This window comes from Rhinoderma darwinii, chromosome 9, assembly GCF_050947455.1.
Source record: "Rhinoderma darwinii isolate aRhiDar2 chromosome 9, aRhiDar2.hap1, whole genome shotgun sequence".
In the NCBI taxonomy this organism is placed as follows: Eukaryota; Metazoa; Chordata; class Amphibia; order Anura; family Rhinodermatidae; genus Rhinoderma; species Rhinoderma darwinii.
The window spans coordinates 912501-940468 of NC_134695.1; the positions used below are offsets into that span (position 1 = coordinate 912501).

The 27968-nt window shown below is 42.2% G+C and overlaps 1 protein-coding gene across 1 annotated transcript in view; it reads left to right on the plus strand.

Moving 5' to 3' along the window:
* Window positions 1-27565, plus strand: part of LOC142660236 (solute carrier family 22 member 6-B-like) — a 30027-nt gene extending 2462 nt beyond the window's left edge. The window contains exons 2-10 of the mRNA XM_075836819.1: window positions 1816-1919; window positions 8316-8470; window positions 9397-9565; window positions 18938-19061; window positions 21077-21195; window positions 21349-21563; window positions 22300-22408; window positions 22494-22694; window positions 27036-27565. Coding sequence (XP_075692934.1) covers window positions 1816-1919; window positions 8316-8470; window positions 9397-9565; window positions 18938-19061; window positions 21077-21195; window positions 21349-21563; window positions 22300-22408; window positions 22494-22694; window positions 27036-27120 — 1281 coding nt within the window. The 3' untranslated portion in view covers window positions 27121-27565. The remainder of the gene's footprint in view (window positions 1-1815; window positions 1920-8315; window positions 8471-9396; window positions 9566-18937; window positions 19062-21076; window positions 21196-21348; window positions 21564-22299; window positions 22409-22493; window positions 22695-27035) is intronic.
* Window positions 27566-27968: the final 403 nt, after the last annotated feature.

Here is a 27968-nt window from a genome sequence, read left to right on the forward strand (position 1 = left end):
GTGCCACTAGACTTCCATTTCCCAGCCAGCGCTGTAAAAATCTATTAAAATCTCATCATCAGAGCAAATGGGGACCGGAATGTATATTAGCAAGTGTACTCACATACTGCAGTGAGTACACTGATCATACTTTTCGGTCCCCACATAACCCGTTTTAAAAAAGAAATAAAGAAAGTTAAACTTTGTAGGTTATAAATCAGGCATGGATTCAGTCTGATATGTCTGTACAGGGAAATGATAAAATGGTTGTTTCACAAGAAAAAAACACTTTTTGACATCTCCACCCTTCTACAATCAACTTTAATCTGCGTCTCCCCACTCATTTCCCCTACTGCATGGGAAGTGTAGCATTGCATGTCATTCAATACTTTTGGCCTTATAGTGTATATGAAACTAATGGTTTGGTAGAATTTAAAGAGGTTTTCCACAGAGAGACATTTATGACATATCCACAGGATATGTCATAAATGTCAGATAGATGCGGGTCCCACCTCTGGGACTCGCACCTATCTGTAGAATGGGACCCCCTAAACCCTTTTCGGCCGCTCTGTGTTGCGGCTGAACCATGTCAATTCCAAGCATGAAAAAGGTTATATGGTCGGGAGTTACGAAAACAGCATAACTACTCTGTTTTCGTAAGTCCCATAGATCTGAATGGTAGTTACGGAAACAACGTAGCTCACACACTACTCTCCTTCTGTAACTGCCATTCACTGCTATGGGAGTTACGAAATCAGAGCATCTCAGCGAGCTACGCTGTTTTCGTAACTCCCAACCATATAACCGGGAAGTGGCCGGGAGGCAGTGAGAGCAGACAAAGGGGGCCCCGTTTTAGAGATAGATGCGGGTCCCAGAGGTGAGACCTGCATCTATCGGACATTTATGACATATCCTGTGGATATGCCATAAATGACCCTCATGGGAAAACCCCTTTAAGGTCTGCCAGTCCTTTCCAGTGAATAAAAAGAAATTAAAAGTGATAAGGGTATTTCTGGCAAAAAAATCATAATAAGTAGGGAACCTCTAGGCCGTGTTCACACGGGGCGGATACGCTGCGTAAAAGAACGCAGTGTATCCGCCCTGTGTGCCGCAGGAAATTCCGGGCGAAAAAGCGGACCAAACTAGTGCAGTTTTTTGCCCGGAATGTCCGCAGCGGAAAACTGCTGAATAATCGGCTTGCTAGCAGGCCGGCCTCCTGCGTTGACATTTCATCCCAGGAGAAACTGCTGCAGCCTGTGATTGGCTGCAGCGGTGGTCACATGGGATGAAGCCTCATCCCATGAGACCGGCCATCTGACGTCACACGTGCCAGCCTCCTGGCATAATGTTTCATCCCACGTGACCGCCGCTACAGCCTGTGATTGGCCGCGGTGGTCAAATTTAATGAAACTTACATTCATTCCAGGAGACCACAGTGGAGGGAGGAATACAGACTTCTGGGTAAGTTTGAGAGTTTTTTTTTCCTGAATTGCGTTTTTTGTGACGGGATCGCTTTCAACCCACAGCAAAAATACATTTGATAGCGGGATTTACCTCCCCTTTGAAATCAATGGGAAAAGCCTGCAACAAATAAGCAGCGTTTACACAAATACAATGGACATGCTGCGGAACAAAATTCCACACCGCAGTTCAATTTCTGAGTATTTTTTCCGCTCAGTATTTACGTAGCATGTAGATGAGATTTGTTTTATCTCATCCACTTTTCTGCTACTGGATTTGCTGCAGATTTTCCGTAAAACGCCTCCAATACGTCTGAAAATAGGTCATGTGAACCCAGCCTTACAGTTGCACATTACATTTTTATTTTTCTTATAGTGGGATTTGGTCTGTAATCGGAGGAGAATGAGACAACTTGCTCAATCCATTTACATGGCAGGAGTGCTGGTTGGATCCATTGTATTTGGGGGTCTATCAGACAAGTAAGATTTACTTTTCTAAAAATCAAGCTTGAGATTTCCACATTTTTGATACTACATGTCATTTTAGCAATGCATTTTCAAATAGAGCTTACGTTCTCTAAAATTGAAAATATTAATATACTTTCGTTTTCAGCAGAAGAAAGCTTTTTGCATTTTTAAATGATATATATACACTACCGTTCAAAAGTTTGGGGTCACCCAGACAATTTTGTGTTTTCCATGAAAACTCACACTTATATTTATCAAATGAGTTGCAAAATGACTAGAAAATATAGTCAAGACATTGACAAGGTTAGAAATTATGATTTTTATTTGAAATAATAATTTTCTCCTTCAAACTTTGCTTTCGTCAAAGAATGCTCCATTAGCAATTACAGCATTGCAGACCTTTGGCGTTCTAGCTGTTAATTTGCTGAGGTAATCGGGAGAAATTTCACCCCATGCTTCCAGAAGCCCCTCCCACAAGTTGGATTGGCTTGATGGGCACTTCTTGCGTACCATACGGTCAAGCTGCTCCCACAACAGCTCTATGGGGTTGAGATCTGGTGACTGCGCTGGCCACTCCATTACAGATAGAATACCAGCTGCCTGCTTCTTCCCTAAATAGTTCTTGCATAATTTGGAGGTGTGCTTTGGGTCATTGTCCTGTTGTAGGATGAAATTGGCTCCAATCAAGCGCTGTCCACAGGGTATGGCATGGCGTTGCAAAATGGAGTGATAGCCTTCCTTATTCAAAATCCCTTTTACCTTGTACAAATCTCCCACTTTACCAGCACCAAAGCAACCCCAGACCATCACATTACCTCCACCATGCTTGACAGATGGCGTCAGGCACTCTTCCAGCATCTTTTCAGTTGTTCTGCGTCTCACAAATGTTCTTCTGTGTGATCCAAACACCTCAAACTTCGATTCGTCTGTCCATAACACTTTTCTCCAATCTTCCTCTGTCCAATGTCTGTGTGCTTTTGCCCATATTAATCTTTTCCTTTTATTAGCTAGTCTCAGATATGGCTTTTTCTTTGCCACTCTGCCCTGAAGGCCAGCATCCCGGAGTCGCCTCTTCACTGTAGACGTTGACACTGACGTTTTGCGGGTACTATTTAATGAAGCTGCCAGTTGAGGACCTGTAAGGCGTCTATTTCTCAAACTAGAGACTCTAGGTAATGTACTTGTTTTGTTGCTCAATTGTGCAGCGGGGCCTCCCACTTCTCTTTCTACTCTGGTTAGAGCCTGTTTATGCTGTCCTCTAAAGGGAGTAGTACACACTGTTGTAGGAAATCTTCAGTTTCTTGGCAATTTCTCGCATGGAATAGCCTTCATTACTAAGAACAAGAATAGACTGTCGAGTTTCACATGAAAGCTCTCTTTTTCTAGCCATTTTGAGAGTTTAATCGAACCCACAAATGTAATGCTCCAGATTCTCAACTAGCTCAAAGGAAGGTCCGTTTTATAGCTCCTCTAAAGAGCAAAACTGTTTACAGCGGTGCTAACATAATTGCACAAGGGTTTTCAAGTGTTTTCTAATCATCCATTAGCCTTCTAACACAGTTAGCAAACACAATGTACCATTAGAACACTGGAGTGATGGTTGCTGGAAATGGGCCTCTATACACCTATGTAGATATTGCATTAAAAACCAGACGTTTGCAGCTAGAATAGTCATTTAGCACATTAACAATGTATAGAGTGTATTTCTGATTAATTTAATGTTATCTTCATTGAAAAAAACTGTGCTTTTCTTTCAAAAATAAGGAAATTTCTAAGTGACCCTAAACTTTTGAACAGTAGTGTATGTGTTTTTATTACCATTTTTTTATTATCATAATAAAATATTTTAGACAATTTTGCCTAACAAACTGCAGCAAAAAAACGTAGACGACAGACTTGTAAATGAAAAATAGATAAAATGAACTTTTCATACAGTAAACTTTTTTTATACACACCAATGGATCACATGACGTTATTATTCAAATATAGAAAGCTGCATTGTTTGGTATTTGATCAGTTAGATTCTGGCCTGAGGATAAAGAATCATGTCAATATGTGAGGCTCATACGATTACAAATTTAATATTTGTATTATGCATTTTGACTGGAGGTCAAGGTAGTGAAAGTGCTTCCATTCTGAGTTAGCAGAGTATTCTTGGCCGTTGTAGATGATGGTGAGTATGTAATTTATCCTATTTTATCTGTCAATACCCATGAATCTCTCCTCTGTTAAAATAAAATCTTGTATTGGTGCCTCACAATACGGCCGATCCACGGTAGCTGTTGTGGTTTTAATGTGCTTTACCTGTTCAAGCAGTGTGTCCAAAAACCGCGGCAATTCGTAATAAAGCTGCATGCGGTTTTGTTTCGCACTTCTCAAGGAAAGACAACTACCGCAGCTCGACTGCATCATAAACGGGCACCCTTAAGCTGGTCATGCACTTTAAATAGCTGTCGGCCAAACAATCGTTCTACTGACAGCTATTTCTCTCGAACTCCCATACACATACACGCACGACTCGTGTAGAGAAAGGCGCTGGCAGACTCCTCTGGCAGCAGCTTATCTACTAACGAACAAAACGATCAGAAATGTTGAAATTCAAAATTTCCCAGACATCTGCTGTCAGGGGAGAGTCGGGACACCGCCATACACATTAGATAATCGATCTGTCCGGCCAAAATCGTTTGGTTCGGCCAAAATACATCTAATGTGTATGGCCAGCGTTACACAGGTACCCAAACTAACATTATGATGTTAATGAGTATTAAGCAGTGAGCAACTTTGTTAGCACCTAATTAGTCCAGAGAGACTAAGTCCCAGGCAAACATCGACATCTATGGGATGTCTCTGGCCCAGTGTGTGTGACCGCCTGAACTGCCCTTAACTTAAAAAAACGATGCAGGGCTGCTGCCAGCCGCATTCTCGCAGTCATCGGTCTCACCTGCTGATGAAGAGGTGGGTGGGGGGGTGTAGGGGGAGTCAATTACTTGGGCGAGCTAGGCCAGGGAACAGGGGGAGGGCGGCACAGCACATAAGCTGTAGAGAGCGGACTGTCAGAGATAGTGATTGGCAGATGCTGGACTTACTCTCCATGCCAGTCTGCTCCTCTATGCTGCTGAGTACTGTACCACCGTTCTACACCACCAGCAGCAGCTTGATAACGGCAAGACTGCAACTAGGAGGAGTAGGACCTGTATGGACCTCACAGTCACATGATTAAGGTCCTGTAGGCTGCACCAAAGCATCGCAGAGGAAGAGGCTCTGGTAAGTGTGATGTGTGTGTATATAGTGAACATAGTGTAAGTCTATATAGTGTGGTAGTTTGTGTATAGTGTTTATAGTGTAAGTCTATCTAGTGTGTGGTGTGTTTATAGTGTATATAGTGTAAGTCTATATAGTGTGTGCTGTGTGTATAGAGTTTATAGTGTGTATAATGTAAGTCTATATAGTGTATGTAGAGTGTATGTATAGTGTGGGCATGTAGTGTGTGTATAGAGTGTGTGTGGTTTGAATATATAGTGTGTCTTGTTAGGTTTAATTGTATATAGGGTGTTTTCGTTTCTGAATTTTTGTGTGTGAAATTATTTCCCACCCATAAAGCACTCTGCAGTCAGTCATATGTTCAGAACCCCCTTGCAGTATAATCCCCACATAGAGCCCTCAGAAGTTGTTATACTGCAAGGGGGGTTAGAGCGTCTGACTGACTGTTGAGGGCTCTATGGGGGAGATAACTCCTTCCCCCCAGAGCAATAAGAATCAGGAGCTCGTACCCTCCCTGTCACATTGGATACGTGGACCCACTAGGCCGTACTGCCTTAACGGTATGGCAGCTGACCAACAGGACACAGGTCACAGTCTATAGTTCGTATAGGTGTACCTGTAGTAGCTCAGACATTAGCAAGACAGGCTCGGCTGGGACTAGGCAGCAGGCAGGCACTAGGCGTGGTGTAGCAGGATAGGCGTGGTACTCAGCGCAGCACAACTCCAACTCCATGCGGCACTTGGACCAGGATAGCAAGGGATACAGGTTACAGGTAGCAAGGAACGGGAAGCACTGAACGCCATGCAGCGCCTCCCCCTGCAGGGAACGCCATACAGCGCCTCCCCCTGCAGAGAACGCCATACAGCGCCCCCCCTGCAGGGAACGCCATACAGCGCCCCCCCCCCTGCAGGGAACGCCATACAACGCCCCCCCCCCTGCAGGGAACGCCATATATCGCCCCCCCTGCAGGGAACGCCATACAGCACCCCCCCCTGCAGGGAACGCCATACAGCACCCCTCCCTGCAGGGACGCCATACAGCGACCTCCCCTGCAGGGAACGCCATACAGCGCCCCCCCTGCAGGGAACGCCATACAGCGCCCCCCCCCTGCAGGGAACGTCATACAGCGCCCCCCCCCCTTGCAGGGAACGCCATACAGCGCCCCCCCCTGCAGGGAACGCCATACAGCCCCCCCCCCCCAAAAAAAAATGCGACCTATAGTGTGCCTACAAATAACATGCATCCCCTATCCACAGGATAGGGGATACATGTGTGATCGCTGGCAGCGATAGGGAGAACAGGGAACTGAAAGTCCCCTGAAGTTCTCCATCACTAACCTCTGACTTCCGGCGTCTGTGTCGGCAGCTCAATAAAAATGAAAGGAGCGCTGGTCACGCATGCGCACAAGCGCGACCGGCGCTCCATTCATTTCAATGGAGCTGCCGACACAGACCCTGGAAGTCCAAGGTTTGTGATGGAGAACTTCAGGGGACTTTCAGTCCCCCGTTCTCCTTATCGCTGCCAGCGATCACACATGTATCCCCTATCTTGTGGATAGGGGATTCATGTCTTTTGTTTAATGGCAGAGCGGGGAGATACCTCCCTGCTCTGCCGTAGTGTTCAGTGGCGTCCCGCTGTAGCAGCCATAGCGGCTGCTAGCGGAGCATGCGGCCATGGTGGGGGCCCGTGCCGGCGGGCGACACGGGCCCCCTCATCCCGCGGGCCCCGTAGCAGTCGCTATGGCGGTAGTTACGCCACTGCATTTAACATATTACAGGTCCTCTCTGCACCTCCAGTAGTGCAGGCTTTGTTTGCAGGACTTCCCTCTCCATAGAAGAACTAGCTAAGGCCTCATTTACACGAGCGTAATATACGCGCGTGCTTTTCACGCGTGTCGTACGCACCTATATTACTCTATGGGGCAGTGCAGACGATGCGTGAATTTTGCGCAGCGCGAGTGCGTTGCGTAAAGCTCACAACATGTTCTATAATCGTGCATTTTTCGCACATCACGCACCCATTGAAGTCAATGGGTGCGTGAAAACCACGAAGGTCGCACGGAAGCAGTTCCGTGCGAACTGCGTGATTCGCGCAAGAGCTGTCAAACTGAATGTAAACAGAAAAGCACCACGTGCTTTTCTGTTTACAAACATCCGAACGGAGTGTTTTAGACATGAGCGAACCGAACTTTACCGGGTTCGGCCAAACTCTTTTTGACCGAACCCGGCAGGAGACAGTCACTGTGCAGGGTGCTGAAAGAGTTAAACTGGTTCAGCACCCTGGACAGTGACTTCCGATTCCAATATATGTGAACGTGTAAAAAAAAAAAAGTTCTGACTTACCGATAACTCCCGGCTTCTTCCTCCAGTCTGACCTCCCGGGATGACAATTCAGTCCAAGTGACAGCTGCAGCCAATCACAAGCCAAGCACAGGCTGCAGCGGTCACATGGACTGCCGCGTCATCCAGGGAGGTGGGGCCAGATGTCAAGAGAGGCGCGTCACCAAAGACGCGTCACCAAGGACGCGTCACCGAGGCAACGGCCGGGAAGTTCTCGGTAAGTACGAACCTCGATATGGTGATCGGAATGCACTGTCGAGGGTGCTGAAAGAGGTACTGCTGATCAGTTAACTCTTTCAGCACCATGGACAGTGACTGACGTCGACTAGCCTCATCTCTATGCTGGCGGCTGCGCGAAAATCACGCAGCCGCGCATCATACACGGATGACACACGGAGCTGTCAAGTGCCTTTTGCGCGCGCAAAACGCACACGCTCGTGTAAATGAGGCCTTAGTCTGAGAGACCTAAAGGTTTTTACAAGGAAGGGGAAACACCATTTGTAGTCCACCTATTATAGTTTATACCCATTCAGCTATATATGGAGAGTGAGACATATTTTTCAATTAGGGAATATTAAAGTTGCATATATAAAAAAAAAAAAATTGCAAATGCAATCAATATACCAGTGTGATGTGATACAAAAATTCATAAAAATCTATTGAAAACAATATGTTCATTCATTGTGTAACTGATATTAAAAGAGACATGTCAATATAATATATAAAAATCTTGTAGCCTCATACATAACAGAATGATGTCACCGAAATGCAGGTATTCTAATATGTTATCCTTATTTGTTATCCAAGGTTTGGGCGCAGACCGTTGAATATTTGGTCAAACTTTCAGATGTTTGTGACTGGAATATGTGCGTCCGTTGCTCCTAACTACATTGTGTACTGTGTTTTTCGTTTTCTGACTGGGACAGCTCTCTCTGGGATTATTCTCAATTCCTACTCTCTAAGCAAGTATAAAATCTAATATTCCAAGATTCAATGAACTAAAGAAGAAATAAATTAATAATTCAATGATTTATGAATGAATGAATGAATAAATAAATATATACCAATTAGAGTATTATTCTAATATCTCATAGGTATAATAGATACAGTATACTATAAGTCAGTTAGATATTACTCTCAAAGAGCCATTTCATGAAAAAGAGATTTAGATACTAACTCTAGGCATGATGCAGAAACAATGTGCTGCCCTGACAATTCTTAGTGGATTGTTGCTGTCTGTAAAGGCTGTGATTCCAATAATGACTTTATATAAGGGAATTGATGATAATACATTATTATAATATAATATCTAGTAATTGATCTCAGTAATTTAAGAATACAAATTAGCTTTAATAAATATTATGTAAAATAATCTTAAAGTGTTACCCCCATCTCCCCATTTACCTGCACTCCATGTCCATCACTGCCTAGCACTTCTGCGTTTGATGCCCTTTGCAATGGCTGGTACTCCTCAGTCTGATTGATAGTTTAGGGAAGCGATTAAGTAATCGCGCCACTGCCCTAAACATGTGCACCACTATTAAACGGCTCCAGGGCTACTGTGCATGCCCTGGTGCCTTCTATAGGCATTGATAGAGCTGCTAAGAGGTGGCCAGGTCAAGGGCTACTGCGCCTGTGCTCTCGCGACCCCTGTCATCCTCTTCACTAAAGGAATGGGAGACCACTGCTCATGCTCAACGTGGCCACAACTCTTGATAACAAGCTACCAAAAAGAGGGGGACCCAGGATGGATGTGGAGCTATATCTGGCAAACTGCACATTTTGGAAAAATCTAAGTATTTAGGAAAGTCTATATATTTAGGTTGGCTGTCATATGAAAATGGATTAAATAAATGGAAATACATCTTTAACTCTGGTCTTTCAATAGTTGTGGAATGGATTCCCACAGAGTCTCGGACTTTCACCAGTACAGCCTCTGGATACTGTTACACAATTGGTCAGCTGGTGTTAGTGGGCCTGGGATTTCTCATTGAAGACTGGCGTATGTTGCAGCTAGCTGCATCCCTTCCCTTCCTCATCTACTTTTTATACACATGGTAATGTATACGTTTTCTCATTTAAATACTCATTTTTAATTTCAATACCCTCACCATTATAGCTTCAACAGGGATTTCAGCTTTCCTGGAGTCCTGAATGTCAGGTATTCTTAATTATGTAGAAAATATTTTTTGACATTCAAGACTAGGAAAGCTGAGTGATCCTAGAAACTTTTTATAATTAAGAGACCTTTTAATCAATTCTAATAAGTTAAAAGAAGAGCAGAAATTGATATGTTATTAGGGGAAAATTACCAAAGACACAAAGATGAAAAGTTAAAAAGTTTGACACTTTTATGTCCATTTGATAATTATGGTGATTTCTGTGATAACATACAAGCTTTTTTTTATAAAAAGTTCAATGTTCGTGTATTTTAAATTGTTATTGATGGTGCATACTACAGATCTTTCCCTTGTGATCAAAAATAATAGACACAAGTAGCTTCAAGCAAAGCTTTGACTTCCAAGACTGGGCACTGATGGATGCATACAAGGTTAATGTCCAGAAAATGAATTGTCAATCCGATCGTGTAATGCCATATAAAAGCGGAAAATTTATTATAAAAGACAACAAAGGATAACTGCAATGCATTTTGATCTCACTGAGATCTTCATCAAGCATCCCCTGTGATCGAGGAAAGTTTGTGGTAACACTCCAACCAGGATTTCTTAACCACTAATCTTCTGAAGTTACTGCAAACTCTGTCAGGTGGAGATCGCTTGAGAGTCTCTTACTATGAATACAAACATTGTTCAGACATAACATTATAACCACTAATAGGTAAATTGAATAACATTAATTTTCTTGTTACAATGGCACCTACTATGGGGCGGGATATATTAGTCAGTAAGTAAACAGTCAGTTCTTAAAATTGATGTGTTGGAAGCAGGAAAAATGGGCAAGCGTAAGGATCTGAGTGACTTTGACGAGGGTCAAATTGTAATGGCTAGAAGACAGGATCGGCACATCTCTAAAACGGCAGATCTTGTGGTGTGCCTGGTATGCAGTGGTTTGTACCTACCAAAAAGTAGTCCAAGGAAGGAAAATAAGTGAACCGGCAACAGGGTCATGGGCGCCCAAGGCTCATTGTTGCTCCTGGGGAGTGAAGGCTAGCAAATCTGGTCCGATTCCACAGAAGAACTACTGTATCACAATTTGCAGAAGAAGTTAATTCTGGCTATGATAAAAATGTGTCAGAACGCAGCTTGCTGTGTTTAGGGCTGCATAGCGACAGAGCAGTCAGAGTGCCCATGCTAACCCCTGTGCACCTCTGAAACTGCCTACAATGGGAATATGAGGATAAGAACTGGGCCAAGAGAAATGGAAGAAGATGGCCTAGTGTGATGAATCACAGTTTTTTTTTTACATCATGTGGACATCTTGGTGAGTGTGTTTCGGTTATTTGGGGAAGAGATGGCACCAGGATGCTTTATGGGAAACTGGCAGAGGCAGTGTGGTGCTCTGAACAATGTTTAACTGGGAAATCTTGGGTCCGGAGCATTAATGTAAATGTTACTTTGAATCGTACCACCTACCTAAACATTGTTGCAGACTAAGTACACCCCTTCATGGCAAAGGTATTCCCTAATAGCAGTGTCCTCTTTTAGCATGATAATGCGCACTGCCACACTGCAGAAATTGTTCAGAAATGGTTGGAGGAACATGACAAAAGTTCAAGGTTTTGACTTGGCCACCAAATTCCCCAGCTCTCATACTGATCAATTATCTGTGGGATGTGCGGAAAAAAGAAGTACGATCCATGGAGGCCTAACCTCGCAACTTACAGAACTTATGGATCTGCTGCCAACATTTTGGTTCCAGATATCAATGGACACATTCAGTGGTCTTGTGGAGTCCATACCTTGACAGACTGTTTTAGCAACATGAGTGGGAACTACACAATTTAGGCTGGTGGTTTTAATGTTATGGCTGATTGGTGAATATATACCCAACCAAGATGATTATAGTGATCAATATTATTTAGGGTTTTAACAGTGTTGATTCCTTTCAATATCTAATACAGTTTTTACCACAATCTTTACTCCTTTATCTAAAATTTCACTAGAACCCACTCTCTGGTATTCTCCAGGCATTCAACCAACTTATTAAGTATTCTAATGCTTCATTCTCTTTCAATTTAAAGCTCAATGAAATTCTTTTCAATTTCATTTCACCGCATCTACCCTATCTGGGACTAAAATGTCTTGATCTGACTTAGTTCCCTTTCTCTTTCTTACTTGGAATATTGGAATCTAGTCTAGCGTTTTCCAATTCAATATGTGCAGGTATGCCTTGGAAGTGCTTCTTTACTTTATAACTTTTCTTCATAATCCAGTTTTAACTACTGACCTTTCATTCTCTAGGCAGTAAAGCAGATGATTGCATATGATAATTTCCTTGCAGATTTCCATACCACATTCTGAGATTGTGGTGACTTTGTATTGAACTGGTGCACCCCAGCTTAAACCCTGGCTGTCTTGCTATGCCTTAGCCTCCGGTTTTGGGGTCTAATCCCACCTCTCACACAGCCACCTCCTATTTTTCTGTATTTTCCTTCCCTTTGACTTTCCTCTCCTTCTATCTTCCTTCTTTTTGCCCCGTTTTTTCTTGCCCCACTTCTCACTCTCCCTCTCTTTCTTCTTCCTTTCTCTTATCCCATTCTAAGGCCCCATGCACACGAACGTATTTTTGTCCTCCCGTAAAGACGTGTATTCAACCCGTATTGCACCGTATTGCACCAGTATTTACGGACCCGTGCCCGTAAATACGGGTCCGGTGTCACCAGTATTCCACCCGTATTTACGGGCACGTTTTCGCTGCAAAATTGCACTGCACTAATCGGCAGCCACTTCTCTCTATCAGTGCAGGATAAAGAGAAGGGGCAGCCCTTTCCGTAGTAAAAGTAAAAGAAATTCATACTTACCCGGCCATTGCCTTGGTGACACGTCCCTCTCTTGACATCCAGCCTGACCTCCCTGGATGACGCGGCAGTCCATGTGACCGCTGCAGCCTGTGATTGGCCTGTGATTGGCTGCAGCGGTCACATGGGCTGAAACATCATCCCAGGAGGTCGGACTGGAGGAAGAAGCAGGGAGTTCTGGGTAAGTATGAACTTCTATTTTTTTTTACACATTGAATTATATAGTGATCGGAAGTCACTGTCCAGGGTGCTGAAACAGTTACTGCCGATCAGTTAAAGGGGCTCTGTCACCAGATTTTCAAACCCCTATCTCCTATTGCAGCAGATCGGCGCTGCAATGTAGATAACAGTAACGTTTTTTTTTTCCAAAAACGAGCATTTCTGGCCAAGTTATGACCATTTTTATATTTATGCAAATGAGCCTTTCTTATGTACATCTGGGCGTTTTTACTTGTTTTACTAGCTGGGCGTTGTGAATAGAAGTGTATGATGCTGACGAATCAGCATCATCCTCTTCTCTTCGTTACCACCCAGCTTCTGGCAGTGCACAGACACACAGCGTGTCCTCGCGAGATCACGCTGTGACGTCACTCACTTCCTCCCACAGGAGGAACGAGCGAGGACACGCTGTGTGTCTATGAACTGCCAGAAGCTGGGTGGTAACGAAGAGAAGTGGATGATGCAGATTCGTCAGCATCATCCACTTCCATTCACAACGCCCAGCTAGTAAAACAAGTAAACACGCCCAGATGTAACACACACAATACACGCCCAGTTGGACGTAACTTTAAACACGCCCAGTTGTACATAAGAAAGGCTAATTTGCATAAATATAAAAATGCTCATAACTTGACCAAAAATGTTCGTTTTTAAAAAAAAACAAAACGTTACTGTTCTCTACATTGCAGCGCCGATCTGTTGCAATAGGAGATAGGGGTTTGAAAATCTGGTGACAGAGCCTCTTTAACTCTTTCAGCACCCTGGACAGTGACTATTTACTGACGTCGCCTAGTAACGCTCCTGTAATTACGGGTGCACACACGTAGTCACCCGTAATTACGGGAGCCCCATAGACTTCTATGGGCCTGCCCGTGCCGTAATTAAGGCCTAAAATAGGACATGTTCTATATTTTTCAACGGCCCGGGCACCTTCTCGTAAGCATATGGGGAGGTACCCGTGGCCAATAGAAGTCTACGGCTCGTGATTACGGGTGTTTTTACGTTCGTGTGCATGGGGTCTTAGATCAAGTTATTTGCCCCTTCCTACCCTTCCTATTTTTGTACACTCTACATCTACAGCCAGTATATGCTTTGATTATTTATGATATTGATATCACATACGTAAGGTGTTATCTTCTGCAAGGTAATAGCTTCGTCTTAGCAGAATTTATAAATTTAGTTAATCACTAAACTCCTGAAAGTAGTCCACATTTTTTGCCTTTTTGACAATCATAGTTTACATTTTTTAAGGATTTCAGTTTTTTTCTAATGCAGCATTTATTTATTTTCACCTATATTTTAATTTCATATATGCAGTCTTTACCATTAATTTATTGGGCAGATATATAAATAACACTCTCTAAAAATGCACACACCTCATTCTGGAGCAGGTAAAGGCAAAGTCCAAGGTGCCTTATAGAGATACAGTACAGTATGTACTTTATCCAGGGCCACACCCTTCTGCACTATAATTGTACAAGCATGTATAGACAGCAGATACAATTACACGTATAAGCACTGCATAAGCTCTGAATGGCGGGGCATTCCATGCCCCACCTGTCAGCGCCATTCAATGACATAAGCGGCACGATAACGTAATAGCGCCGCTTGCGTCGTTGAATACAAGGACAAGGCACTATGCCAATAAGCACCTTTCAATGCGCAAGCGGCTTGATGATGTCAATGCGCCGCTTGCAACATTGAAAGGTGCTGATTGGCAGGGCAGAAAGCGGCGTGATGACATCATCGCGTGCAGCTTGCGTCGTTCAGCCCCAGCAGACCTGCTCACAGAGCGGGAACAGGATCAGGTGAGTATGTAAAGTTTTGTTTTTTCTGTTAAAAGTTTGTTATATGTGGGGCACTATCTATGGGGGGCTATATATGTGGGCCACTATCTACAGGGGCTATATAAGGGGCACTATCTACAGGAGGGCTATATGTGGGCCACTAAATACAGGGGGGCTATATCTGGGGCACTATTTACAGGGGGCTATATGTAGGGCAATATCTACAGGGGGCTGTACGTGGGGCTCTATCTACAGGAGCTACAATCTACAGGGGGATCTATGGGCTCCACTGTCTACAGGGACTCTATGGGGGCAATATCTACAGGAGGCTCTATAGGGGGCACTATGTATATGGGGCACTGTCTACAGGGGGCACTGTCTACAGGGGGCACTCTGTGGGGGCATTGTCTACAGGGGGATCTATGTGGGGCACTGTCTAGAGGGGGCCTTATGTGGTTCACTATCCACAGGGGACTCTATGTGGGGCACTGTCTACAGGGGGCTCTATGTGGGGCACTGTCTACAGGGGGCACTATGGGGGGCACTAAATACAGGGATCTCTATGGAGGGCACAATCTACAGGGGGCTCTATAGGGGGACACTATCTACATGGGGCACTGTGTGTGTGTGACACCGTGTTGGGTGCTATTATAATCAGGGACACAGTGTATGGTGCTATTATAATCAGGGACACAGTGTATGGTGCTGTTATTATCAGCGACACAGTGCATGGTGCTATTATAATTAGAGGTGCAGTGTATGGTACTAATATATTTAGGGGAGTAGTGTGTGGCACCATGAGAATTTATGTTTGTTTATAAGTGCAGAAATGTTTGAAAAGTGAGAAGCTGAAGACATCTGAGTGGAAAACTGCAGAAATGGTCTGTGGCTGGGAGAACTCATCATAGTGGTCAGGGACAGATGGAGAAGAAAAGAGAAAAATAACAACTAGAATCTGAAAAGATGTCACCTGTGAGTCTCTCAATGTAAATATTTTCTCTGCCTCTAATCAGTACTGTAGTCTCTGTATTATCTGCAGTGATGTGATTGATGGTATAATTTTTTTTTTTTATGAAACAGCAACTCTCAGCATATCCTTACCATTGTTCGGGCCATGCTGGGAGATACAGTTTTACACCTTACAAACCTATATGGCAGGGGTTTCAGTAAATTGAGCTGCATTTCTGCTGATTTACATACTGAGCTTTGTTCCGTTCCCAGTTCTGTATATGTACTGAGCTTGGTTCTGGTGTTGTATATACAGTGGATATAAAAGTCTACACATCCCTGTTAAAATGCCAGGTTTTTGTCATGTCAAAAAATCAGTACAGGATGAATCATTTCAGAACTTTTTCCACCTTTCACGTGACCTCTAATCTGTACAATCGCATTGAAAAACAAACTGAAATGATTTAGAGGGGAAAAATAAACTTAACAAAACTATAATAATGTGGTTGCATAAATGTGAACACCCTCTTATAATTGGGGGTGTGGTTGTGTTCAGAATTAGCCAATCACATTTAAACTCATGTTAAATAGTAGTCAGTACACAGCTGCCATTATTTAAAGTCATTCAGTGAAACCCCAAATAAAGTTCAGCTGTTCTATTAGGATTTTCCTGACATTTTCTTTGTTGCATGTGACAGCAAAAGCCATTGTCCATAAAGAGCTTACAACACATCTGATTGTTGAAAGGCATCAGTCAGGAGAAGGGTAGCAAAGACTGTCCAAGGCATTAGATATACCATGGAACACAATGCAGACGGTCATTAAGAAGTGGATTATATTTGGCCCAACAGTGATTACCAAGAACTGGACATCCCTCAAAAAGTGGCAAGATGGAAGCCTTTTCTAACAAAGAAAAACAGCCCGGCAAAGACCTACATCAAGTCTGCCAAACGCATGTGGGAAAACGTGTTATAGTCTGATGAGATAAAGATTGAACTTGTTGGCCATAATTCCAAAAAGTTATGTTTGGCGCGAAGCCAACACTGCCCATCACCATAAGAACACTATACCCACAGTGAAGCATGGTGTAGGCAGCATTATGCTTTGGGACTCTTTGTCTGGAGTTGGAACTGGGGCTTTAGTCAAGGCGTTATGAACGGTTCCAAATATCAGGCAATATTGGCACAAACCTGCAGGACTCGAAAAAGCTGAAGATGACGAGGAATTTCACCTTTCAGAACGACAACGACCCAAAGCATACATCCAAATCAACAAATGAATGGCTTCACCAGAAGAAGATCAACGTTTTGGAATGGCCCAGCCAGAGCCCAGACCTGAATTCCGTTAAAAATCTGTGAGGTGACCTGAAGAGGGTTGTACACAGAAGATGCCCTCGCAATCTGACAGATTGGGAGCAGTGTTGCAAGGAAGAGTGGGCAACAATTGCCGAGTCAAGATCTGCCATGCTGATAGACTTCTACCCAAAAAGACTGAATGCTGTCATTAAGTCCAAGGGTAATTCAACAAAGTATTAGTTTAAGGGTGTGCATATTTATGCAACCACATTATTTTTGTTCTTTATTTTTCTTTATCCATCCTAAAAGATTTCAGTTTGATTTTCAATACACTTGTACGGATTAAAGGTGACTTAAAAAGTGGAAAAAGTTCTGAAATTATCATATTGCACTGATTTTGAAACATGACAAAAACCTGGCATTTTAACAGGGGTGTGTAGACTTTTTTCTCCACTCTATCCACTGTATGTACTGAGCTTTGTTCTGGTGTTGTATATATGTACTGAGCTTGGTTTGATGCAGTGCATATAGTTCTGGTGTTGTATTTATATATGAGCTTGGTTCTGGTGTTGTATTTATGTACTGAGCTTGGTTCTGGTACTGTTTTTATGTACTGAGCTTGGTTCTGGTGCTGTATTTATGTACTGAGCTTGGTTATGGTGATGTATTTATGTACTGAGCTTTGTTCTGGTGATGTATTTATGCACTGAGATTGGTGCTACTCCTGTATATATGTACTGAACTTGGTTCTGATGTTGTATTTATGAACTGAGCTTTGTTCTGGTGCTGTATCTATGTACTGAGCTTGCTGCTGGTGTTGTATTTATGTACTGAGCTTGGTTCTGTTTCTGTATTTATGTACTGAGTTGGTACTGGTGTTGTATATATGTACTGTGTTTGCTTCTGGTGCTGTGTGTGTGTGTGTGTGTGTGTGTGTGTGTGTGTGTGTGTGTGTGTGTGTGTGTATATACATATATATTATATATCTTGAGCTTAGTTCTGGTGTTGTATTTATGAATGAGCTTTGTTCTGGTGCTGTATATATGTATTGAGCTTGGTCCTGGTGCTGTATATATGTACTGAGCATTGTTCTAGTGCTGTTTTTATGTACTGAGCTTTGTTCTAGAGCTTGGTTGTGATACTGTAAATATGTATGAGCTTGGTCCTGGAGCTGTAATTATATAGGATATATTTATAATAATAAAATTGCAGGGCAGATGGAATTGTTTTCAATTCATTGTATATTTAATGGGAACCTGTCAGGTAGTTTTAACCCCTTGAACTGCCACCATGCAGTAATACATGACCTGACAATATTTCCAAACTTTCCACTGTATGTTGTTTTCAGATGCAGCAAAATCTATAAAATCCCATATTAAAACGGTGCACACTGTATGCTAATTAATCATTAAATGTTCATGGCGCGGTACCGCTATCCTAAAGAGTCCCATAGTTCTGCCTCCAAACCCACCTTTCCATTCTTGATTGACATCCCACTGGCTGTTATACATCACTACCAGTCTCTTCCAACTTTCTCTGATGCGCCATTGCCTTGTACTACTTGGGCACACACCGTGCAGTGAGGTGCACTCTGCCCGGCTTCCACACTGCACCGTGCATGCCAGGGAGTAAAAGGCAACGGCACATCCACAAGAGTTGGAGGAGGCTGCTTAGTGATGTAAAACAGCCAGGGGGATGTCAATCAAGATCTGGGGGGTGCCATTTTAATTTTTGCCTCAGGCAGTAGAAAAGCTAGAAGAGGCCCTGACTTTACTGCTCAAACAGGCCATACTTGCATCAATAAGTCCCTCTTCTTCCATTTTTTGTTAGATTCTAGACTCCACCATCAGCGAGTAGATGTATAGCTCTGCATTTATAGTTACTTGTGATCTTGTTTGGACCTATGGTTCCATCCAAAGATAATATTAACTCCCCACTATAATGTATGATTAACGATCAATAATACATAGAGCAGTACTGCGAGATGATATTCCAATAAAAGTTTTTTTACGTTTATTCATAAAGTTAAAATGTTTTACAAGCATATAAACAATCAACATGTGACAGGCCAAGTAGTTAGCCCGACCCAGGGTTTCGGCGTTTTCTTTTTTTTTTGGGGCATTAGTCATGTAATTTCTATACCAGGCTACAGAATAGCAACTTTTTAACGGTGCTGTTTCACTTGATGTTTGTGGACCACAGGTGGATTCCCGAATCCAGTCGCTGGCTTGTTCTAGGTGGGAAATATGAACAAGCTATCAAAGACCTAAAAAAAGTGGCCAAAATTAATGGAAAGGTGGAAGAGGGGGAAAAACTTTCAGTGGAGGTAAATTTTACACATCGGTTTTGCATCACTAGAAAATATCTGCTTTTACAGTTTAAGACACCCATAGATGTTCCAATGTGATTATACAGTACTAAGCAAAAGTCATAGACCACCATTTTGTATACTTAATTCTCGGTCAAAATGTCCATTAAGAAGCCTCCAATATTAAAGGGATTTTCTGAGATCCCCAAAAAGTCACTGACTGCAGGGAATGACCTAAAATAAAAAAAATAATCTCTACTCACCAGATAAACCCACTCTCGCTCCATTGCAGCCGCTTGAGGGTCCCAGACACTCTTTGTTTACTTAGCTGCTGCACTAATGTACCCATGTACCGTACATGATTGCTGCAGGCAATCATTAGTCTTAGCGGTGTACTGTTGAGGCCAGTGATTATCTGCAGCGGTCATGTGGGGTATATGGCACGTCATCGCTGCAGCTAGGTAAATAAAGAGCACTAAATACCACTGGAGCAATGGTGCTGGAGTGGCAGCAGGTTTATCAGGTGAGTATAAGTTTTCTTTTACTTTAGGCCATTTCCTGCAGTCAGTCGATTGGGGATCTCAGAAAACACCTTTAAGTACATTATTGAAAAAAACAGGAGTTTCCAAAATTGTAGTTTAAATTAAAATGACAAATTGGCCATCAATCTCTTTCTTAATCTGTGGACTAGTTTGGGCTTCTAGTGATGGGAAGCAGATCTGTTGTTTGGCACAAACGACTTTCCAAGGACTGCACTCGACAATTACTGTAAAAAATACAACTTGGCAGATCAACTTTTCTACACATATCTGTCACGTTTGTGTCATCATAAGGTGCTGACAGTCGGCACAAAATGGTCTAAATCAGCTGTCTAAAATCTCTTCTGTATGGCCAGCTTAAGACTGAACTTTATAAGAAGCACAGAAAAAAATCCCTGCAGGTTTCTGTACTGAAAGCAAAACTACCAAAACAGAGTGAAAACTGGAAAAACTACTCAGCACTTCTATGAGCATTATGCCCATGTACTTAATGGTCGATTTGACTAAGAATTAGATACACAAAATGGGGTCTCTCACTTTTGCACTGTGCTAATTTTTTTAACTAAAGCATGCTAAGGGGCGAGTGGGACAGGAGATTATATCATAATTAAGTTTAGCTGTTCACCTTTCAGTCTTATATGCTAAGATGGAGCAGGAACGTCTGTTCATTGAGTTTAAAATAATGTTGTGTGATGTTGCGCATTGGATTGCTCAGTATTTTTAGACTGCGGCAACTTTTGCCACAAAGTACTTGGTTGAGTTAGAGATGTGGGGATTTCCACTATTTTTGGAGAATATATAATGCATGTTATGTAAGTAGCATCTGTTGGAATCAGTCACCATAATTTCCTGAATGTAACATTTTTTAAAACGTAAAAACAAGAGTAAAATAGAAAAAAATACATTGAATTTAAAAAATGAACTTAACTTTTCTTAATACTTTTAGAACTTGTATATCAGTAAACTGGTCGAGAATGCCTTATTTAAAAATGCCTTTGGAGATGAGATATTTAGTCTGCTTGCTTGTTTGTTTGTCTCTATTTTTTTTTTAATATAAATATATATATGTTTTTGTATTTTTTTTAATAAAAATGCCATATAAAAGTAACTCAATCCAATAATGTTGTTTGAGATGTAAAATTTCACCTTCAGGCAGCAACCTTTCCCATATTTTTATTTTCATTGTATATCTAAAATTATTTCTGACCTCAGAAAGCTTTAATCCTATTTTGGAGAGCTTGATCTGAGCAGTCCTGAGCAGCAAATACACCTTTTCTATACTTTATGAGACTGTTGCTGTGTATTTAAAATTTTTGGTTGTCCTGATATTATCCTGACACTAGGAATAATACATTTAAATTAATATGCATGGCCATAAATTGCTCTTTTAGCTTTTAACCATGGATTTTTTTTTATACACCCTATATGTGAAGGCCACTATGTCAACTAATATTTGATCAATGTGTTACTCCAACGTGTTTCTCTTGCCTCTAGACAATTAAATATGACATGCAAAGAGAAATAAATGCTGCTTGTGGGAAAAACTATTCTGTGTTGGATCTGATTAAGACACCTGTGGTGCGTCGGATATCTTTTTGTATATGTTGTACTTGGTAAGTATTCATGATATCCTTATGCGAAAATTTTGTAATAATAAGTATTCTTACATTTTAGACTAACCTTGTAATGTCAGCCTTCTCCGAGTGATGCTTAAGACACATCAGTCCTTGATTTGTAATGGTCTTTTTCTCTGCTCTTATATATAGGTTCTCTACCAGCTTTGCTTATTATGGTCTAGCCATGGACCTTCAGAAATTTGGGTTTAGAATCTATATTATTCAGGTTATCTTTGGAACAGTCGATATTCCAGCCAAGTTCTTGTCCTATTTTGTCCTGACATACATAGGACGTCGTGTTCTGCAAGCTGGTAGTTTAATCTTAGCTGGAATTGCAATTTTAGTGAATATCTTTGTTCCTGAAGGTAATCAATTTGTAATACTTTTAATTGGTTGGTTAAATTGTTCATAGGCAGGAAGGTGTCTCACCAACCATCCGCCATCATCTCATACCACAGTAGAGAACACCATCCATTTTCTTTGAGAGGGAAGGGTCGTGTGACTTGTATTGCATGGAGATTTTCAAAAATTGTACTTGAGTGATATTGAGTGATTATAATTGTTGGAACAGCTTATCTCATCCCAACATCAAGTATTTATTGACCAAATGACCAGATTAGTCTTTAGTAGTGAGCCCACTATAGTCAGCATTAGTTTTATTTGGGTCCACAAAATGAAGAAATGAAAATGGCAGCATTCAACTCTAAAGTTTTGTATACTTCACCATCACATGATCAGCAGTCATGACCTCATGTAGAAGAGTAGAAAGCAGCTCAATGACCAACATCCAGTTTGCATCTCTGGATGCTTTCAAAAGCCGTAACAAAGGCCCAGGGGTGGGAAAGGGCCATTGGCCATTTTAGGGGTGAGTTTACAATTTTTATATCTTTATTTTGTCAACCTCATACAGGCTGTGTTTTATCTTTTGTTTCTGAACACTACCTCTAAGCTGTCTCAATTCAATTCTACTATGTACTTTATATGGTGTCAATCATATTCATATTTTAATTTATATTAAGATTTATTTGAGTACTTACTTGTACCTTTTGGGGTAATCTGGTCAGAATTTCTGCTAAGTTATTGTCTTTCTTTGTTTTTTAGAGTTTCAGAGCGTGAGAACCTCAATGGCTGTTTTTGGAAAAGGATGCTTAGCAGCATCTTTCAACTGTCTGTTTCTATACACTGGTGAATTGTACCCAACTGTCATCAGGTGCGTAAACAGCCAATGTAAGAAAGAAAAACTGAGAGACCTAAAGATCCCATATGACTGATAATTGCCTATAACTTTATTGCAGACAGTCTGGCATGGGACTAGGTACCATGATGGCACGGCTTGGGGGAATAGTTGCTCCACTTATTCAGATGACAGCTGATTATTATCTTCATCTACCGCTCATTATTTATAGCCTTTGTCCTATAGTCTCTGGCATTACTACATGTTTCCTTCCAGAGACACTTGGTTTGCCTCTACCTGAGACCATACAAGAAGTAGAAAGGTTAGTATAATATCACTCTATTTCATCATATAAATGCTACAAAGACTTTTTTTTATTATTAATTTTCATACTAATCCTTATTATCTTGATTTACATTTTTTGTTGCTTCTTATTGTACAATATATGATGCTTATCTTTTTTAATTTTTATCGGCCAAAATCAATCTATAAGTCAGTATATAAAGGGAAGGTCCATCTTTGAAATTATTGCTTCACTGCATCTAATATAAAATGTAAAAAATTACAAATACTCTTTAATAAAAACTATTACTATTGTTTTAGGTCTACCTGGACATACAGTATGTGTCTCCATGGTAACAAACTACAAACAAACACTGTGCAGTCTGATCCTGCAGTTGCACTCCCTTCCATCTGTTTCCTTCTTTTTGCTAGTCTACCACAAATGATATTTGCAAGAAGTATCATGTAGAAGTACCGTATTTTATATTTTTTAAATGCCCTAAAATAAAGAGCTCTATCTGGCTACATACTGATCTCAGATGCTAATACATACAGTATTAAGGGAAGGAAAATGGGGACATGACTGAAATATTTTATTGTGCTTGTTATATACACTATGTTAAACTTCTGTTTCTGGAATCGCTATTAAGCCTCAGGGAAGAGTAGAGGAATCACTGTCTTGCTGCAATCACATCCTTGTTCTCTCAAGACATAGCTCTTTGTATAGATATTTATATAAGAATTTCTGTCCTTAGAACTTCACACATAGATGCAATTACTGCAAGTCTGAGCTCTATATGTTAAGGACAGCAAGAGCAGAGGCGTAGCTAGGTTCTCCAGCACCCGGGGCAAAGATTCAGTTTGGTGCCCCCCCCCCAAACTCTTTCCCCTCGCCGTGTTTGTTTTCTCTACCAATCGACGTGTCATTTCTTTTTATGTAACTCGAGCATAAAAATATTTGTACATTTCACAAGCAATATGGTTCTATATACAACACCAGAACCAAGCTCAGTACATATATACAGCCCCAGAAGCAAGCTCACTACATATATACAACACCAGCACAAATACAGGTCAATTTAGTGCAACCCCTATAGGTATGTACGGCGTAAAACTACAGCTCCCAGCATGGCCCGAACAATGGTAAGGATATGCTGGGAGATGCTGTTTAAAAAAAAAAAAATCCTATCATAATCATACCACCCATCATCTCGCTGCAGATCATACACTGACTACAGTGACATACAGTGCTGATTAGAGGCAGAATAAACATTTACATTAAGTGACTAACCGGTGACGTCTCAGATTCTAGTTCTTTCTCTCCATCCGGTCCAGACCTCTATGATGAATTCTTCCAGTCACAGCCCATTTCTGCAGTTTGCCGCTCAGATGTCTTCAGCTTCTCACTTTTCCAACATTTCTGCACCTATAAATAAATATAAAGTATTCATTATACCACACACTACGTCCCTAAATATAATAGCGCTATACACTGCACCTCTAATTATAATAGCACCATACACCGTGTCCCACACACACACACCATGCCCCCTGTAGATAGAGCCTGCCATAGAGCCCCCTGTAGATAGTCCTGCCATAGAGCCCCTGTAGATAGTGCCCCCATATAGACCACCCCTGTATATAGTGTCCCACAAATAACTCCCCGTATAGTGCTCTACAGATATCCCACCCCTGTATATAGCCCCTTGTAGATATAGCCCACCACTGTATATAGAGCTCTACAGATAGCCCAACCATGTATGTAGCCCCCCTGTAGATATAGCCCACCCCTGTATATAGTGCTCCACATATAGTCCACCACTGTATATAGCCCCCCTGTAGATATAGCCCACCCCTGTATATATTGCTCCACATATAGTCCACACCTGTATATAGCCCCCCCTGTAGATATAGCCCACCCCTGTATATAGTGCTCCACATATAGTCCACCCCTGTATATAGTGTTTCACAGATAGCCCACCCCTGTATATAGCCCCCTGTAGATATAGCCCACCCCTGTATATAGAGCTCTACAGATAGCCCAACCATGTATGTAGCCCCCCTGTAGATATAGTCCACCCATGTATATAGTGCTCCACTAGATAGTCCACCCCTGTATATAGTGCTCCACAGATAGCCCAACCATGTATGTAGCCCCCCTGTAGATATAGCCCACCCCTGTGCTCCACATATAGTCCACCCCTGTATATAGTGTTTCACAGATAGCCCACCCCTGTATATAGCCCCGCCTTGTACATATAGTCCACCCATGTATATAGTGCTCCACTAGATAGTCCACCCCTGTATATAGTGCTCCACAGATAGCCCACCCCTGTATATACTATACACAAGGCTGGGCTATCTGTGGAGCACTATATACAGGGGTGGACTATATGTGCAAGGAGGCTATATACATTGGTGGGCTTTCTGTGGAGCACTATAGGGGGAGCTATTTGTGGGATACTATATACAGGGGTGGGCTATATCTACAGGGGGACTATATACAGGGGTGGGCTATATCTACAGGGGGACTATATCTACAGGGGGACTATATACAGGGGTGGGCTATCTACAGGGGTGGGCTATCTACAGGGGTGGGCTATCTACAGGTGGATAATATCTACAGGGGGATCATATCTACAGGGGGACCATATCTACAGGGGGACCATATCTACAGGGGGACCATATCTACATGGCTGGGCTATACACAAGGCTGGCATATACACAGGGCTGGGATATACACAGGGCTGGGATATACACAGGGGGGTTATATCTACAGGGGTAGGCTATACCTACAGGGGTGGGCTATACACAGGGTGGCTATATCTACAGAGGGGGGCTATATACAGGGGTGGGCTATATACAGGCGTGGGCTATATACAGGGGTGGGCTATATACAGGGGGAATATATCTACAGGAGGGCTATATTTGCAGGGGGGCTATATCTACAGGGGGGCTATATCTACAGGGGTGGGCTATATCTACAAGGCTGGGCTATATCTACAGGGCTGGGCTGTATACAGGGCGACTATATCTACAGGTGGGGATATCTATGGAGCACCATATACAGGGGTGGGCTATATCTACAGGGGGCTATATACTATATAGCCCCCCCTGTAGCTATAGCCCACCCCTGTATATGGTGCTCTATAGACAGCCCACTCCAGTATATAGCCCCCCTGTAGATATAGTCCCCCTGTAGATAGACACCCCTCGTAGATAAAGGCCCCCCCATAGATAAAGCCCCCCCGTGTAGACAAAGTCCCGTCCCCCCCCCGATACAGCCACACACTTCTATTACAATTAAAAAAATAATAATATTCAAACTCACCTTATTCCCGCTCCCATGCCGTCCGGCAGCCATGGAGACCTGCTCTCTTCTGCGCAGGTCTCTAGGGGGTTGAACACAGCGTCTATGAAAGGCGCTGATTGGCTGGGCAGGATGACTTTTCCTGTCAGTCAGTCAGCGCCTTTCATCGACGGAAGCTTCACTGGTACAAACGGTACCAGTTGCTTCATTCGTGGAAAGGCGCTGAATGGCCGGGCACGGAACGTACCCCGTCATTCATTGCTTCTAATTGTACCTGTGTCCTTGCGACACAGGTACAATTATAGTGCAGGAGGAGGTGGCGCTTGCGCCCCCCTCTGAACTGCGCCCGGGGCACATGCCCCGCCTGCCCCCCCCTAGCTATGCCCCTGGCAAGAGCACGCATATAAATAATGCTAGAGTACCCCCATAAGCACTACCAGCTGGAGAATGCCCAATAAACAGAGCCAAAATGTCCCATTAACATTACCGACTTTAGCGTGCCCCCATAAACAATGCTAGCTAAAGAGTACCCCCATAAACAGTGCCAACTAGAGAATGCCCCATAAACAAATCCAGAGTACCCCGTAATCAATGCTATTTGGAGTGTGCCTCCATAAACAGTGCCAGCAAGAGAGTGCCCCCCCATAACAAGAGCTAAATTGACCTTTAAACTGTACCAGCTGGAGTATGTCCTATAATCATAGCCTGAATGCCCCATAAATGGTGCCATTCTGAAAGTACCCGTAAACTATTCCAACTGGAGATTGCACCCATAAACGGTGACAGTCAGTATGTTAAATCTTGGGTCCAGGACTCTCTGCTTTCAGGTAGTGGGCTATGAGCAGTAAACAAGTGGCCTCTCATATGTCACTTCCTCCCTGGTCTTGATATCTATATGCAGAGAAATCAGTCAGTGACTGACAACTTCTGCCGACCATGGTTGCCTGTTAGTCTGAGGGCAGTGAGCTCTTCCCTTTTTATTATGGTAGGCAAAAAAAAAAAGAAGTATTGATTTAAAGTTTTGTCCATGTGTTTTTGTAATATTTACTATAACATTTCATGCCTTTACAGCCCTTCACATAGGAAGAAGGTTTCCAAGTACATAGAAGAAATATCTTTAAAAGATGGAGTTAACCTCATGAACACAAAATCTTAATATTATTATATTTTCAATCAATTCCAAGACATCAAAAACAGTTCCGCACAAGAAACTGGGAACTTTACCCAGAGGGCTATCATTACTCATGTGATATAGAGAATTCTGGCCAGTATCAAGTAATGCATTTTGGTTATTATTGGACATTGGAAGCAATTTCTGCACCGCTGCATTATGTAGATCTGGATATCAGTGCTAAAGCCTTTTTTCATCAAATTCATTTTTATTATCAGATATAAAATATACAGTCTTTTTCACCTTACCCTGCACACTACACTGTATAGCTGCACTCAACATCTCTTCTATAGGACTTGTCATTTGTTCCCCTAGCTTAATACACCTCCACTTAGCAGTTCTGCTGCCATATTACTTGACCACACAGGATCTAGGACACATGTGTTAGCCATTAGAAAACGTACCAACCAAATCTCAGTTAGGTAATGAATGTGCCCTGAAATCTTATACTATTGAGGTCTAAAAGATGTATTGTACACTATGCCTTTAAAATGTTGAACCCTGGAGTGTTTTTTTGTTTTTTTTTAAAAAAAGGTCTACAGCATTGGTGGCCAAAACAGTAGACTGTGATCTACTGGTAGCTGAGCCAGTCGTCTAATTTGGCTCTTGTCAAAGTCGCCCAGATCCTTACGCCCATTTTTCCTGCTTACATGATGCTAATATCAACTTTAAGAATAGACTGTTTACATGCTGTCTTATATATTCCACCCCTTGATATATATATAAAGATAAAAATAGGACCAAGCACCAGGACTTCCAATGTTCAAAGGAGAATTGTAGGTTTATTCACCACGAAGTGAAAAAGATGAGATTTGTGTATTAAAGATGTGTAT